Source organism: Macaca mulatta, chromosome 5 (genome assembly GCF_049350105.2).
Source record: "Macaca mulatta isolate MMU2019108-1 chromosome 5, T2T-MMU8v2.0, whole genome shotgun sequence".
Taxonomy (NCBI): domain Eukaryota; kingdom Metazoa; phylum Chordata; class Mammalia; order Primates; family Cercopithecidae; genus Macaca; species Macaca mulatta.
Window position 1 is genome coordinate 174,610,486 of NC_133410.1, and position 16,341 is coordinate 174,626,826.

General features: G+C 33.1%; 1 protein-coding gene across 2 annotated transcripts in view; it reads left to right on the plus strand.

Annotated features, from left to right (window-relative positions):
- The window catches only part of TLL1 (tolloid like 1), a 226,633-nt gene that overhangs the window by 178,060 nt on the left and 32,232 nt on the right, over positions 1 to 16,341 (plus strand). For both annotated transcript variants that reach the window (XM_028848870.2, XM_015139468.3), the window contains 4 exons: positions 684 to 879; positions 2,808 to 2,933; positions 5,654 to 5,814; positions 11,357 to 11,537. In XM_028848870.2, the coding sequence (XP_028704703.2) occupies positions 684 to 879; positions 2,808 to 2,933; positions 5,654 to 5,814; positions 11,357 to 11,537 (664 nt within the window). The remainder of the gene's footprint in view (positions 1 to 683; positions 880 to 2,807; positions 2,934 to 5,653; positions 5,815 to 11,356; positions 11,538 to 16,341) is intronic.

Below are 16,341 nucleotides of genomic sequence, written 5' to 3' on the forward strand. Positions count from 1 at the left end.
AGTGTGTTGAGGTAAAAAACCTCATCCAAACAAGGCCATATTTCCTTGGGAAAGAGAAAACCACTGTTGATTCTACTATGTAGTAGTCTTCCTCTACACAACCAGGTTAATTATGGAGAAAGAATTCAATAGACTAAGGAGTAATCCCATATTATCAGATTTTCCTTTCAAAAAGAGATTTATAACCAAAAATAGTGCTACATTTGTTCAGAGAATTTGAATCCAAATTTTCTGGGAATAAAATAATGATTTTATTGAAAGACTGTGGAGCAATTTTTATAATTATGATTCAGAAGAAATTATGTATTATTTGTGGCAGCATATCAGACCCAGATTTTTAGTGATAATTTTTAATTTTGGATTTTTTTCAGCCTCTATTGAATGAAGAATTTCTACTTGTAGTTTAATTTTCTTTTAAAAGGCAATTAATTTCTGTTGATCCTGACTCATGTGAATGTACTGTTTCATAGTTATTTTTTATCCTTCCCTGTCTACTAGAATAACATTCTTTGTTCATGGCTACTACAGTGTACACTCATGAGAAACATTCAAGTATACTCATTTGATACAAATAACTTTTTGTATTAACAAATCAAAAGTATGGCACTGAGAAAACATCTAACCTCCTACAGAAAATATTTTATCTATAAACAAAAATGTTCACATATTATTTTCTGTTGCAGATTGAAAGGCATGACAACTGTGCTTATGACTACCTGGAAGTTAGAGATGGAACCAGTGAAAATAGCCCTTTGATAGGGCGTTTCTGTGGTTATGACAAACCTGAAGATATAAGATCTACCTCCAATACTTTGTGGATGAAGTTTGTTTCTGATGGAACTGTGAACAAAGCAGGGTTTGCTGCTAACTTTTTTAAAGGTAATTTGAAATAATTTTCAAATGTGAGATTTTCTTTATCAAGTATAATTGTAACATTTAGCTCTGAATTAGGGGAGAATTAGAAAAAGTTGTATTGAAAGTTGAATATGAATAAGGGTATTTTGGAGAGTTTTGATAGAAAAGGTTATTAACAAAATACTAGAGTTTAGAACTTTGTAGCACAGGGTAGGAATTCCATTAGGATATTCTACCATCTGTTTTTTATGAAATAGTCAAAACAGCAAGTTCCAAAAAAGAATATACAGACAGAAAGAAAATATTTGTAATGCAAATAACCAACCAAGAATTCATGAACAGAAGAAGGTTACTGACATGAAGTTTATCTATTTGTTTCCAGGTGCCAGCATTACTCCCTTTCGGACTAGTCTTCCCCCACATTGGAAATAATTTATGGCCCCCTTAGTAGAATATTCTGATATCTAAAATGTCTTTTTGACAAACAATTATCTCTGATCAGCTTTGATTTTGAATTGCATAACTACATTTCAGTTTATTCTTATGTTCCATATTTTGTATATATTGTGAGGTGAAAAGAAAGCAAATATTTTGGAGAAAATGTTAACATCACATATGGATTTAGGAAATTCATTGACACTTATGTTGTGTGTCATTATAGAATAAAATTTTTCTATGGGAAGAGAAAACAAAATTTTCCTCCATATTGATTTTTATAGGATAAATGATATAGGATAGGATAAAGGATTCAATTGTGTATTGCAAAACTTAGAGTGACAGATATGCAAATATTGCCATAATTTAAAGAAGAACAGTATAGTGGATTTTTCCTTGGGAGCTATTTTATTCATTATAGGAATTGCAAGGTAGAAAAACTTGGCACTTTTACTACAGGCATTAAAAGAATTCATTAAAATCTCCATTTACGTGTTTGAAATTTTCTGTATGTGATATATTTCATAGAAGAAACATGCTATTAAGCTTCTTTCATGTGATATTCATATATTTATTTATCAAAATGCTTAGTGTGTTGCTGATGCATAATTTCTTCAGAGAATGTTTACTATTAGTCTCACATTAGATTATTCCTGAAGAGTGAGATTATGGAGTATCCGGTCATACACATTTTTTAAAATAGTATATATTATATATATATATAATTTATGTATATTTTTGTGTTTTAATATACAATTATACAGTATATATTTTATTAAAATATGGGGTTATATTTTCTGGAGCAAAATGTCTATATAAGAAACACAATGTTTAAATTTAAAGAGATCCAGTCAATTTCTGAATTTTATACTTTTTAATTTATGTTCACCACAATCTATTTCTTAATAATGATATTTCTTTAAAAGAATTTTTGCAGATATTTCTATCAAGTTATAATGTAAAATCAGCATTGCTGAAGCTATGCTTTTTAGTAAGTTTTTAAATTTCATTCTGAAAAAAGCCTAGGCTTCATTATCCTCGTTTGACTTCAAATTCAGAAAAACACACACTGAGTCTGAGATAAAGTGATCTTCAGTTGGCCAAGCTATAGGTTTCCAGGCCTTCTCTGGGTTCTTTGACAATGCTTAGGTAGCAGCAACATGAAATTTATACATTATCCATCAGGGGCTGATACGTTGTTCCTGCTCCTTTGTTGATGGAAGCAATGGAAGCAAAGAATTGTTTCCGTTTTATTGGGAACCATTAAGCATGGTAGTTTTTTAGAAAGATTTGCACCCTCATATATATATATATATATACACACAAGAACAGCATGGAAACGACCCCCGCAACCATGATTCAGTTACCTCTCACCAGGTCCCTCCCATGACACGTGAGAATTATGGGAGCTATCATTCAAGATGAGATTTGGGTAGGGACATAGCCAAACCATTTCACATACATACATATGTGTATATATATGTATAGTTGTTCTGTAACTATGGCCATTTTCATAGAGGAAGACGAATGTGCCAAACCTGACCGTGGAGGCTGTGAGCAGCGATGTCTGAACACCCTGGGCAGTTACCAGTGTGCCTGTGAGCCTGGCTATGAGCTGGGCCCAGACAGGAGGAGCTGTGAAGGTATGACTGCACTCCTTCCTGGACCCCCACCCCCCACAATTCTTTATTTCTTATATTCTCAATCTGTTTTCCTCTTTCCTTCCCTTTATCCTATAGTGGCCTCTTTCTTCAATTAGTAAGACTCAATTCATAGTCACAGCTGATGTGAAACCTCACCTGGATTCTTTTTATAGAATCGATCCTTTCCTCCTTTGACTACCAGACCACCTTGTTTACATATGTAAAACACACTGTATTAGTCCATTCTCACGCTGCTAATACAGACATATTAACATATTTATTATGCTAATGAAAACATACCCAAGACTGGGTGATTTATAATGGAAAGAGATTTAATGTACTCACAGTTCCACATGGCTGGGGAGGCCTCACAGTCATGGGAGAAGATGAAAGAAGAGCAAAGGCACGTCGTATGTGGCAGCAGGCCAGAGAGCATGTGCAGGGGACTCCTTTTTATAAAACCATCAGATTTTGTAAGACTTTCTCACTATTGTGAGAACAGCATGGAAAAGACTCCCCCCACCATGATTCAGTTACCTCCCACCAGATCCCTCCCATGACATGTGGGAATTATGGGAGCTATCATTCAAGATGAGATTTGGGTGGGGAAACAGCCAAACCATTTCACATATATACACATATATAAATAAATTTATCTATATCTGTTTCTATCTAGATTCATCTATACATAAATCTACATCTAGACCTAGTTTTATATCCATCCTTCCTTTCATCCATCCATCCATCCATCCATTCACCAGGCCACTGTGTTTGTATATATTAATATATCTGTAACTATCTCTGTCTAGATCTAAATTTTTATCTATCCATCCTACCATCATTCATTCATTCGTCTGTCATATCAGCCCACCATGTATATGTACGTTAATATATCTAGATATATTTCCGTCTCTATCTAGATCTAGAATTTCACTCACCCATCTATCTATCTATTCATCCTCCCATTTCTTCATCCATCCATCTATCCATCATTTGTTTTTACCTTTTCTTAATATAGTCTATAGGTATGTCTCCCTTATTAAAATGAGAAGTCCTGAGTCAGAATCATCTGTACATCTCTAACATCTAGCACAGTCAGGCATAAAGCAGGATATAAATATGTGTTTTATTAATAAATGATTGATTTTTTTAAAAGACATATTTGTCATGGTTATCTGCATTTCCTATTTACATTCTAAGATGAGGTTCCTTGTACAATGTTTTGTTATCATTACCTATGATCCCTTCCTTCAGATTTTAAAGCTAACTCCTTTTTACTTTCCCTACCTCCATCCTATTACAGGCCCCATACTGCTATTACAGGCAGGATGAATTGGAAGATCTTTCTTCCTCCAGTCTATTCCTCCTTTATTCCTCTTTAAAAATTTCGGCAAAGTTCATCTTCATAGAATGTGTAGCAGTTTAACATTATTTATATTTATGTATTTATTGGTTTACTGTTGGTGTCTCTCTCCAAAATGTTAGTCCTCTGAAAATGAGCACCTGTTTTCTACTGTACCTGTAATAGAGGATATAATAAGTGGCAAAGGGGAAAGCATTATTTGCTTAATGCATACCCCTCTGCTGACCTATTCAGCAAAAATCAGAGACTTCCTGTTTCTTTTTAAAAGTTTGAACTTTCCTATTTGACTTCCAGAAGTCTCTATCCCACCTATTAAACTACTAATTTTCCCCCTTTACCAGAATAAAAAAGACCTAGTAATGAAGCAGTATATTTTTAAAAGAGGACATTGAATATGAGACAATCAAAAAATAACAAGACTGCTGTTTTTGTGGAGCAACTAGAAATACTAACTTTATCACAATTTACCAAGAAAGTGGTAAATGTACAGGTAGTGTTTGTATGTACTCAAATATAGCATATGTGTATATATGTATACACACACACACACACATACACGCACAAAGACAAAAAAGGGACCAGTTATTTTAGGTAACTCTTGACTCCTTAGGAATTAATTATGAACAGTGTACAGTGTATGTTCTTTTCACTCAGCTTGCTTTTGGATACCATGATTTTGCTAATTTCACTGTCAATAAGGAAGAGAAGAAATTTAAATAGAACCTTTTAAAAGTAAATCATCATAGATCTATTTAAAAAGAAAATCAGTATTTAAATGGGACTTTTTGGAATAACAAGTATGTTCTATTTACCTTAATTTATCTTGTCTGGTAGCTCAGGTAATATTGAGTTACTTGTCTTCGAAAAAAAGTTTGAGGAAATGAACAATTGATTCGGTTTTATTACATCAGCCTATATCATGCTTTACATGTATATTTTCCTTAAATCTCCTAACACCCTTCTCAATTCTGACAAAAAAAATATTATTTTTTCCTTAATTCTACAGTGGCCAAGGCACTACAAGATATTCTTAGACCAACTCTAAAGATAAGAAAACTGAGATCCAGGTTTTTTTTCCTCTTTTTAAATTGCTCCCCCTACTTTAAAGCTACTAAAATTTAGTACGGCCATAATATTCTCAGCTCTTAAGCTACAAAATAACACTTTAAAAATGAGATTTAATGACTACAGTACTTGTATAAAGACCAAGGAACAGAGACTGCCATTTCTGGATATTAAAATGCAGAAGATGGTTGAAATTTAGTGCTGAGGTGTTTTGGTATTAATTAATGGACAGGTGCTAAGAAGTGGGTGACTTTATGGGGAGAATATACCTTTTTCTTTTCTTTTCTTCTAGCCGCTTGTGGTGGACTTCTTACCAAACTTAACGGCACCATAACCACCCCCGGCTGGCCCAAGGAGTATCCTCCTAATAAGAACTGTGTGTGGCAAGTGGTTGCACCAACCCAGTACAGAATTTCTGTGAAGTTTGAGTTTTTTGAATTGGAAGGCAATGAAGTAAGTGAACAATAACTGTAATTTTTAAAAATCATGTTTTGGAACTCTCTGAAGGCAAACTGTCAAATTTTAAAAAAAAGAAACAGAAGAAGAAAAAGAAAGATGCAGTAAAATAGCATAGACATTGTATTCTTTCTTTGTCCTACTGCTCATTTCTGCAACTGCTTATGAATCTTGTTGGCATTGGATGATAATTTAGACTCTTTCTGGAAGATTGAAGATTACCTAGAGGGAGTTTTTATTTAGTGTATTTAATATTTACCATTTTCTTGATTTCTTAAATAACTATGGAGTGTTTAGTATCACCTTCATGTCACATAGACACTTCTAGAAAAAATAACCAAAACCCTCTGGCTGAGTCATAACAAAAATATCATTTGGAAGAACATGGCATATTTTACTTATGGAAATGGTTATATTGTCATTATATACATAGCTTTTCATTATGAATGTGCTCGTAGTTCACAAAGAAAGAAAGATTAATTTTTTAATTTCAGTAAAAGATGTATTTATCTAAAGCTATCTTTTTTTTTTTATACAGAATATAGCTTACTCTACTAAAGGTACAGTTTCTGTCAGGTGATTACATTTAAACAAGTGAAATCATTTATTTGAAAATTCCCTTGTGCTAGTACACACACACACACACATCAAATTCAAATGGAATGTCAAGCCTGAAATGGGAACTTTTAGAAAAATGTCCTTTGTATGACTGGTCAACACTGGTTTAATTCCAGAGGAAAGGTTATAAACGTTTGTTTTGTTTAATCTTCTGTACGTTCTCTTCTTTTTCTGACTTCCTTTGCATCCTTTCTCTGAACAACGTTTTTGATGTTTATTAAATGAACATGATTTTTATCCATTTATAAAATAAAATTAACCCACAAAAATTACTTTTTCTTTGATGTATGTCAGTTGGACACTTTTGTCTCTGATGTATATCAGAAACAGAAATGTAATGTATCTGTGCCACTGAAGCAATAATTGTTGGTAGTATTTGTGGGTTTTATACCATAGTTTTGCTTTTGTGTGTCTATCTTTGCTTCTTCCTTTTTTACTGCCTACTTTTCCTTCTTTCCTTTTTTTTTTTTTTTTTTTGAGATGGAGTCCCACTCTGTTGCCCAGGCTAGAGAGCAGTGGTGCTATCTTGGCTCACTGCAACCTCCACCTCCCAGGCTCAAACAATTCTTCCTGCCTCAGCCTCCTGAATAGCTGGGATTACAGGCATGCACCACCACACCCAGCTAATTTTTGTATTTAGTAGAGCTTGGGTTTCACTATGTTGGCAAGGCCAGTCTTGAACTCCTGACCTCAAGTGATCTGCCTGCCTCAGCCTTCCAAAGTGCTGGGATTACAGGCATAAGCCATAGCGCCTGGCCTCTTTCCTTTTAATTTTTTTTCCTCTTAATTCTACCTGTAGTAACCAAGGAAGTTTTAGCTTTTTACTAGTGGCTTTTGGGTAAAAAAGAGGTAGCTGACTTCTATGTTCCCTTAAAGATAATTAAAGTTTGAAATGTGATGAAATTTTGCTGTGCAGAAGCCTTTTAGTTTTATTAGATCTCATTTGTCAATTTTCGCTTTTGTTGCCATTGCTTTTGGTGTTTTAGTCGTGAAGTCCTTGCTCATGCCTATGTCCTGAATGGTATTGCCTAGGTTTTCTTCTAGGGTTTTTATGGTTTTAGGTCTAACATTTAAGTCTTTAATCCATCTTGAATTAATTTTTGTAGAAGGTGTAAGGGAGGGATCCAGCTTCAGCTTTCTACATATGGCTAGTCAGTTTTCTCAACACCATTTGTTAAATAGATAATCCCTTCCCCATTTCTTGTTTTTGTCAGGTTTGTCAAAGATCAGATGGTTGAAAATGTGGAGTATTATTTCTGAGGGCTCTGTTCTGTTCCGTTGGTCTTCAACTCTGTTTTGGTACCAGTACCATGCTGTTTTGGTTACTGTAGCCTTGTAGTATAGTTTGAAGTCAGGTAGCATGATGCGTCCAGCTTTGTTCTTTTGGCTTAGGATTGTCCTGGCAATGCGGGCTCCTTTTTGGTTCCATATGAACTTTAAAGGAGTTTTTTCCAATTCTGTGAAGAAAGTCATTGATAGCTTGATGGGGATGGCATTGAATCTATAAATTACCTTTGGCAGTATGGCCATTTTCATTATATTGATTATTCCTATCCATGAGCATGGTATGTTCTTCCATTTGTTTGTGTCCTCTTTTATTTTGTTGAGCAGTGGCATATAGTTCTTCTTGAAAAGGACCTTCACATCCCTTGTAAGTTGGATTCCTAGGTATTTTATTCTCTTTGAAGCAACTGTGAAAGGGAGTTCACTCATGATTTGGCTCTCTGTTTGTCTGTTATTGGTGTATAGAATGCTTGTGATTTTTGCACATTGATTTTATATCCTGAGACTTTGCTGAAGTTACTTATCAGCTTAAGGAGATTTGGGGCTGAGATGAAGGGGTTTTCTAAATATACAATCACACCATCTGCAACAGGGACAATTTGACTTCCTCTTTTTCTCATTGCATACCCTTTATTTCTTTCTCCTGCCTGATTGCCCTGGCCAGAACTTCCAACACTATGTTGAATAGAAGTGGTGAGAAAGGGCATCCCTGTCTTGTGCCAGTTTTCAAAGGGAATGCTTCCAGTTTTTGCCCATTCAGTATGATATTGGCTGTGGGTTTCTCATAAATAACTCTTATTATTTTGAGATACATCCCATCAATATCTAGTATATTCAGAGTTTTTAGCATGAAGAGCTGTTGAATTTTGTCGAAGGCCTTTTCTACATCTATTGAGATAATCATGTGGTTTTTGTCTTTGGTTCTGTTTATATGATGGATTACGTTTATTGATTTGCTACCATTAGAGTGAACAGGCAACCTACAGAATGGGATAAAATTTTTACAATCTACCCATCTGACAAAGGGCTATTATCCAGAATCTACAAAGAACTTAAAAAAATTTACAAGAAAAAATCAAAGAACCCCATCAAAAAGTGGGTGAAGGATATGAACAGACACTTCTCAAAAGAAGACATTTATGCAGCCAACAGACACGTGAAAAAATGCTCATCATCACTCGCCATCAGAGAAATGCAGATCAAAACCACAATGAGATACCATCTCACTCCAGTTAGAATGGTGATCATTAAAAAGTCAGGAAACAACAGGTGCTGGAGAGGATGTGGAGAAATAGGAATGCTTTTACACTGTTGATGGGGCCGTAAACCATAAAGTTCAACCATTATGGAAGACAGTGTGGTGATTCCTGAAGGGTCTAGAACTAGAAATACCATTTGACCCAGCTATCCCATCACTGGGTATATAGCCAAACGATTATAAATCATGCTGCTATAAAGACACATGTACACACATGTTTATTGTGGCACTATTCACAATAGCAAAGACTTGGAACCAACCCAAATGTGCATCAATGACAGGCTGGATTAAGAAAATGTGGCACATATACACCATGGAATACTATACAGTCATAAAAAAGGATGAGTTCATGTCCTTTGTAGGGACATGGATGAAGGTGGAAACCATCATTCTCAGCAAGCTATCGCAAGGACAGAAAACCAAACACCGCATGTTCTCACTCATAGGTGGGAACTTAACAATGAGAACACTTGGAAACAGGGTGGAAAACATCACACATAGGGGCCTGTTGTGGAGTGGGGTTAAAGGGGCAGGATAGCATTAGGAGATATACCTAATGTAAATGATGAGTTAATGGGTGCAGCACACCAACATGGCACATGTATACATACATAACAAACCTGCATGTTGTGCACATGTACGCTAGAATTTAAGTATAATTTTAAAAAGTAAAAAAAAAAAAAAAAAAAAAAAAGAAAGGGATGAACTTACATATTTCAAGGAATTGTAGAATCTTGGAACTCAATGAGCCACTTGAGCTTCTTTTTAACATTATATGTAAGTTTTATAATAAGACTGCAATTTATCATTTTAACATACTTTATCCACCTGAAATATCATTTTCTTTTAATAAGTAAAGAAAATAATTTTTATACTATTTTTAGAGAGGTTTTTTTTTTTTTGAGCTACACATTTTGAAAATGCACCTTTTGAAAATGGGAATGTCCTTACCAATTCTGCAATTTGATATGAATTTAGTGTTGAATCACATCTACTCCCATTGTTTTCCCTTAAGCTATTACTGTGTTGGGCGTGACATTTTGATTTATTAATCGATAGATATTTGTAGTAAGTCTAGAGGTCTGCGTTCAGGAGAAAGCAGGGGAGATGGCTTTATGTAACTAAGGTTTTGTGTTCTTTAAGCATTATTCTCATAGGGTCACCATTCACAGAAGGGCTCTTTACAAACTCTGTTCACATATTCTTGTGTTCTTTAATTTATAATGGTGCTACTGTGTATGTTACAGTATTCTCTGTATGTTCATAGTTTGACAACTTAGCTATTTAAAATAAAAGGCCTGAGCAAAAACTTGACTTACAGAATAATGGGTTAGGCTTAAAACATCATTATTTTATTCATTATATTGATATTGCAAAGGAAAGTCAATGGCGACATCTTTAGCCTTGGAAACAGTCTTTTATACTATGTTGGAACTCTCCAAACAAAAATTGCAATTGTAACAAAGTCAGTAGAAAACTTATTTCATTTTCCCTAGCAGCATTTTGCTTATTTATCACCTAATTAATATCACAAGAACCAGTAATTTGAGTTGACATATTTCAAAGCACAGATCATGCCCCAGGGTTCAATCATATGCATTGTTAAACCTTGCTAATTACACATTTATGTAATAAGGTCATTCATGCAAGATTTGTTCTTGAACGTGTGCCCTGTTGGAACTTTGGAAAAGTGTATTATGGAAACATCTGTTAGTGACCATAAAATTGCTTAAAAATACCTGGTATTCATTTAGCTTCTTCCATTTTGGTGGTGTTGGTATATTATATATAAATCAGAATGAGGCTATCTTATTTTAATATAAATTCTTACGTCCTTTGCACGGAATAGCGTTCCTATGTATTTGCAGTCCTGCAGCAGTCCTACAGAGTAACTTCACAGCACTCAGCAACAAAAAGAAATTAAGAAATATCAGTCCCGTTAGTAAGTTTAAAAGGCAAATAACCTTTATTATTATACATCAAGTATCCCTCTTTCTCTTTTAAAGTTACTAATGGTGCTGTTCTCATTAGAATGTGGTGTTTCTGGGAGACAGCACTGGACTAAGCCAAACTCCTTTTTGTTAATCACCACAGTGCCATGTATGTATGACAAGCATCATTTTGGACGAGCTGTATAAAAATCTCTGAACTTCAGTTTTCTCATCTCTACAATGGAAAGAGCTATTTCTATTGATAGTAGTTGTGTGCTAGGATTACAGGAGCGAGCCACCGTGTCTGGCCTGATTTTTTCCTTACCTGTTAGTTCTAGTTTGACTACCATAAGAATAAAATGGGAAAAACAAGATACATTTTTCTAAGCTAAATGTCAATCATCTTGTACTCACACATCTGGCAACTGATAACCACATTTTTTTCTAGGTTTGCAAATATGATTATGTGGAGATCTGGAGTGGTCTTTCCTCTGATTCTAAATTGCATGGCAAATTCTGTGGCGCTGAAGTGCCTGAGGTGATCACATCCCAGTTCAACAATATGAGAATCGAATTCAAATCTGACAATACTGTATCCAAGAAGGGCTTCAAAGCACATTTTTTCTCAGGTATAAGTATTCACATGTTGTGTGTGTATATTACAGATTTTCAATGTGGATTGGATTAAGTGGTATGTGATCTATTTTTCATCGTTTTCTGCAATTGTAACTTGAAGAAGAAGACCTTACCATTTGACATAGGTTTAGTAATATTTTACTTAACATTAGGATATTAATAAGAGGGGCCCTGATGAAATGTTGCCTGCAAACAATTAAATCTTACATAAAATCTAGTCAGATATTATAAAGGCTGGTACAAACAACACTTTTAATTATAGTAATACTTTTATACAGTGACTTTGCTCTCTACAGGTGGATGGAAATAATGATACAAGACCTCCAAAAAGGGGCAGATTTTTCAAAATAATTTTTCTTTGTGTTTGGAAAACGTAGTCTCATTTTAGCAGCACTTTTATATCTTTTTATTTAGCAATGTATTTCTTCCTATTTTCATATATTTTCATTATTATTAGGCTAATATTAAAATTGTGCTTAGCCTCATCGTTATAGAAATGGTTGCGGTAAGAAACCTAGAAACACGGAAATTATAATTTTACTAAATATAATATATTGTTAGCTGTATTTAATGGTTTGCACTTTTGTGTTCGGAATTTAACATTTAGTTTAAGCAACTCAAAGTAAAATTTCCTTCTTAAAGATCTGAAATTTTATAAAACTCCCCAGATTTTATGGAAATATATAAAAAAAAAACAAGAAAATTTTTTTCTCAATCTCAGTATCATACTTTATAAAAACATTATTTTGAAACTTCTCAAGTAGATAAAATTGTAACAAACCTTAGTATAGCAATCTATTCTGTCTTTGCAACTAGCAAGCAATTTAGAGCAACTGAATTCCAATTATGTTTTAATATTAGTAATTTGGATTGAGTTAATTCAAAGGCCATTTATTCTGGTCCTCATGTGTTTAAAATTAATGAGATTTACAATGTCCAGGGTTTGTTTGGGGTTTTCAGTGTAATTGAAGTTAATGGTTCACAAGCTCCATTGAGTTCCAAGTCATACAGAAAAGTGCCTTCAGAATACAATGGACCTCGCCTCCCGTTTTCTCATTTCCTTCTTTATTCCCAGTTTAAATGACCTTCTACAAATGCCTCTCAGGTATTCATTTAAGTTTCATATTATTCAAAGTACAGTTTTAATATTTTAATGAAAATGAGACTTTTTAAGACTTCACTGTTTTATAAATATTATGTGTTTTATGAAGTTTAAGTGACCCAGCATTTAGGTAGAGACAGGTTACTTAGCGCTATCTAAATATTTATTTTAAAAATTGAAATTATGAAGTAAATGAATTTTGTCATAATAATTGAAGTTACTAGTGAGTACTGTGTTCACTATTTGGGTGATGGGTTCAACAGAAACCCCAAACCCTAACATTGCGCAAAATTCTCATGTAACCTGCACATGTACCACATGAATCTAAAATAATTTTTAAAAATAATGTATTCAGGATCCTTTTTATGTTACTTTAGTCTTATATTTAATCTTAAATTGTTTTAAGACAAGAAACATGCTACAAATACTGACTACAAAGTATGATTAAATTTAGTTACTCAGAAAATTTAAAATTTGCTTTCTGATATTTTTGGTAAGGAAAAAATTTCCAAATTATAAAAACAGATTATTCATGTCCTTAGAAACAGTACTGTTGAAATATAAGAGATGCTTCCGTAATTCTTTGAAATACAGCTCTGAAGGCTTGTGCAGAAGATACTGTTCTCTACCACATGAGCATATATGGTCTTTATTCTTTATCTCTGTGGAACTGTGCTTTGTAAAATTAACTGAGCACCTTGGTAGTACTTGAGCCAATAACAGGTAACTTGCTGTAAATCATGTTCACTGATGCATACTTAAAACATGGATGATTGTATGATTGATTTCATACAATCATCCATGTTTTAAGTATTTATCAGTGCACTTAAAATACATATATATATAAATCAATTAACATGACAATACTTTTCAAAGAGTCTAGCCTAGATTGTTTGATGATTAGTTAACTAAACTGAACAATGAAGTTCATGAAGAAATTAAACCCCAAAATTTCATTTTATATTGTTATATTCACATATTTATATGACAGATGAGGCAGCTGAGGAGTTAAGTAAGCTTCTCGGTGTCAAAGAGCATTTAAACCTAGTATCTCTTGGTCTGAAGACCATTCTCTTAACCATAAGAACTGATCATGACCTTGGCAAATGGCATTAGTTCTTTTCCTTATGACCTGGAAAACAACAGCGGATATAATTTTCACTTCTTTATTAGATTATTGTTTTGTAAAAGTCCAAGACAATTATTATTAAGTATAAATTTTCAGGGTTCACTTTGTGAATCATTAAAAAGTCTTGGCTGTTTGTCAGATTGATATTTAAAATACTGTGGTTCTGGATGAGTGATTAGATCTCTTTCACATTTAATTTCCTGGGAGTTTCTGTTAGCAGGAAAGATGTTTGCCCAGAAAAAGGGAAGGTTAAAAACATGTTTGTAATAAATTGCTATTGTTATATCAAGAGATGGCAGAAAATAAGAGTTTAGGTGAATAAGTGTCCTCATTATGATGATCTTATGAAGTCATAATTTACAGAAGATTATCCATTTTAATTGATGTCTGTTCACATTGCAAATATTAGAGTTCTAATAATGCTTTCAGTGTGATAATATATAATCATATGTCAAAAGCCAAGTAATTCACTGTAACTACATGATTAGAAAGTAAGTATGCCAACTATAAAGATACTATAGTTCACAAACAAAATCTAAGTTTTTTTTAAATGTTAAAACTCACTATGGGGGGCTTTGACAAAGTGTGTTACTGGATTTATTGTCACAAATTCTACAGAATGAAATTTCAAGAGTCATTAAAATTACTACTCCATTTGCCCCAGAAATCCCATTCATGGGACTCTTTCATCAAGAAATATCTCGAAATCTGGAAAACGAATTTCAAAATGATGTGATAGTGACAGAAATTTGGAGCTACCTGATATTGCGACAACAGGAAAATCATAAATAAGTTATGGCAAATGCACTTTGTGGACTCTTCTGTGCTACAAAGATGGTTCAGCCATTCCATGGTGTAAAATGTTGTAGGTGGTAAAATGTTAATGGAAATCTAGGCATAAAACAGTGCATGCACTGTCTAGATAGCTAAGAATGCAGTTTGGAACAAACCTGAAATTTGCCATATGAAAATACCAAGAATGCTTGGTTAGGGTGGAAAGACGATGCATTATCGTTTTCTCCATTTTCTTCTCAGAGTTTTCTTTTAATTAAAATATAAAAATAAATTTAAAAGAAAAAAAAGCTCCTATCATGTTTCCACCTATTACTGTTAGCCAAATATTTCTAGTTTGCAAACATTGCCTGATAGACACCTATTTCTTCATTAGTTAATAAATATTACTACAAGTTAATATTAATACAAGCGTATCAAATTGAGTTAAATTCCCAAATATTTTATTACAGGCAATCTAATAAAGATGTTAATATATTATATACATCAATCAAGAGATATTTTATAAACACGTAGTCTAAAATGGTTATGTTTATAGCTAGTGTTCTAAAAATTTCAGAAGTAGTTGTGGCTTTATGAAACCTTAACACAGAATATAACATGTTCAGCTATTTGTTCCACATTCTTTTTCCAAGAACTTCTAAGAATTTTCAAGGAACTCAGTAATAGTAAAAAATAATATTTGGTAATAAGTGATTCTATAGTATTTGGAAAAGAAAGCTATTAAAAATAAAACTCTAGCTTTCTTTCAGTTAAGTGATACATCAGGAAAAAGACAAATATATTTAAGTTTTAACATAAAATGAAATAATATATTTATAGTATTATTTTCAACATATCATTGTCTAATAAAATAATTGCATAAGAGATTTTAGCTTTCCTTGCACATAGCCTCAGATTTTTAAAACAAACACTTTTTAGATTTAAGAAATAACATTGAAGGGATGTCTCTAAGAACTTTTTAGCAGAATAATTCACATCACTTCCATGCTCATAAAATTAAGAAACTCTCATCTATCAATTCTGACTAAATATCATAAATGAGTCATGAAAATGCCGTAGCTTAAAAATTAAGAAGTCGTTGGATTTTATAGCAAAATAATTTATAAGCTGCTCTGTAAAAATCAGTGTAATATGCTACACTTATTCAAGGGTATATTTAAAGAGCAATACAATGAAGTAATATTAAAGTAAATAAAGAAATTAGGAAGCCAACATAAGACCATTTGAACATTATGTAGAATTATGTGTGGCTTTATTTATTTTCAGGTAATTCAGAATATAGTGGCATAGACATTTTCTAGAAGATATATGGTCCAACGATAGCTTGGTGTTATTTTCTTGGGCTAAATGAGATTTGTTACTAGATTAACCACAATGATTTAGTTTATATGATAGTAAAACCAAACGTAATTTTATATGACATATTTGAGCACAAGTCTGCAAGTCTGCATAGGTATACATGATGCAATTTACTTAATTTTAAGTGAGGAAGCAAAGCTAAGAGTATTCCGCTCAGAAGAGTTTCTTTTCTTTAAATGAGTTAAGCATAACAGAAATATTAGTAGGACTTTATACCTGAAAAAATTAGCACATTTGGGAACTTGACATCTTTTAAAATTTTAATTATAGCATTATTTGGAGATAATATAAAAATGACTTCAGGCAATGAGCGTTGAGCATAGGCATTTTGCCTTTTATAGGCAACCCTCTGTTAATGAAAAGATTCAGTTATGACTCTGCAATTCTGAGAACAGAAAATGTGAAGAATAGT